The sequence below is a fragment of the Corvus brachyrhynchos genome, unplaced genomic scaffold (assembly GCF_000691975.1).
Source record: "Corvus brachyrhynchos isolate BGI_N302 unplaced genomic scaffold, ASM69197v1 scaffold544, whole genome shotgun sequence".
Lineage (NCBI taxonomy): Eukaryota > Metazoa > Chordata > Aves > Passeriformes > Corvidae > Corvus > Corvus brachyrhynchos.
The window spans coordinates 2,625,209-2,626,592 of NW_008238325.1; the positions used below are offsets into that span (position 1 = coordinate 2,625,209).

At 55.0% G+C, this 1,384-nt stretch overlaps 1 protein-coding gene across 4 annotated transcripts in view; it reads right to left on the reverse strand.

The window, feature by feature from the left end:
* KCNAB1 (potassium voltage-gated channel subfamily A member regulatory beta subunit 1) overlaps nucleotides 1-1,384 on the reverse strand; it is a 60,633-nt gene that overhangs the window by 43,194 nt on the left and 16,055 nt on the right. For 2 of the 4 annotated variants that reach the window (XM_008633745.2, XM_017734377.1), the window contains one exon: nucleotides 964-1,382. The exons of the other annotated variants lie outside the window; for them this stretch is intronic. In XM_008633745.2, coding sequence (XP_008631967.1) covers nucleotides 964-1,181 — 218 coding nt within the window. In that variant the 5' untranslated portion in view covers nucleotides 1,182-1,382. The remainder of the gene's footprint in view (nucleotides 1-963; nucleotides 1,383-1,384) is intronic. 4 annotated transcript variants of the gene reach the window in all.

Sequence of the window (1,384 nt, forward strand, 5' to 3'; positions counted from 1 at the left end):
CTGAACCCAGAGTGGCTTTGCAGCCGTCCCAGGACCCCAAACCCAGCATTAACACAAAACTGCATCCTGCAGCTCCCCTGGGCAGGTCTGGTGGCATAGGAGCCCTGGCTGGTATCCCTGGGGCTGGGAACCAGCAGGATGAAGCTACCTGGAGCCCCACGCCCCCCAGCCTGCCCAAGGAGCCCTCCAGTGCCAGCTGCCTCCTCCAGCAGCAGCTCCACCTCAGGCATGGGGTGCAGAGATCCCAGGCTGTCCCCTTCTCCCAGTCCGAATGTCACCCATTAGTGGCTGAAAGGGACACCCTGAACAGGCAAAAGCCAGCACCAAAGGCACACAAATCCTTCTCACTCGCAGCCGAAGGCAGGACAGAGAAGCTGATCAGCTGCCCACACCGAGCACTTCGGACTGAACTCACAGCCATTCCTTATTTTTCGTGCCTAGGTTAGGAGGAGTAAAAACCTGTGAGAGGCAGGAGGCATGCCATAAGAATGCCTGAGATTTTGTTTTCTGCATTTGCCTAAAATTGGCTTTGATCTCATCTTCCCCAAGTGAACCAGGTGAGAAGTCCGTGAGCCACCCCCACGGTGGATTGATACCCAAGGCAGACGCCTCTGCTCCACTCTGCAAACCAACTTTCCTTGTCCAGCCCCAAGCATGATTTGCTAATTTATTTTTCTACTCATTAGCACCAATATTAGTTATATTGAACACTTAATAGGAACCATCTTACCACCACTGTCACAGATATAGAATCTCCCCAAGCAAGTGGGATTTTGGTATAAAATCACAAACACATTTGCCTGCAAAAACATAAACACCCCAAAGCTTCCCCGTTATGCCCAAGTTTAAAAATCTATTAATAACCTGAGGAGAGAGCTCCTCTGCAAAACCAGGTGCATCCAGGCAGGCAAAGTAAAGAGCTATTACACTGCAAGGGAACAAAGACCGAGACCGTGCCCATACCTATATTTCATGCCCGTTTGCTTTGCGGTGGATTCTTTTAATGAAATGTGGTGCTGCGGGGTAAATGTCCCCAAACTGCGAGCGATAATAGCCACTGTCCGAAATTTTGCCCGGGCTGCATTCACTACGTTCGGGGTGGTGGTGTTCTGCTTGCTGATGAGCCTGTCTTCACCATTTCTCTTCAAGTTGTGGTCTGTGCAGGCGATGGACACTTGCATCGCGCCCGCGGTGCCCCGGCCAGGTGGCGGGCGGACCCACGGCCCCCCACGGGCTGCAGCTGCCCAGCACGGCCGGCAAACCTCCGACCTGGGACTCCCCGAGCACCGGGGGCTCCGGCAGAGCCGCGCTGCGTGCCCGCGATGCCGGCGGCAGAGAAACGCGAACTTGCCACGGCAACCGCGCGAGCGGCTTCGGGCTCCCT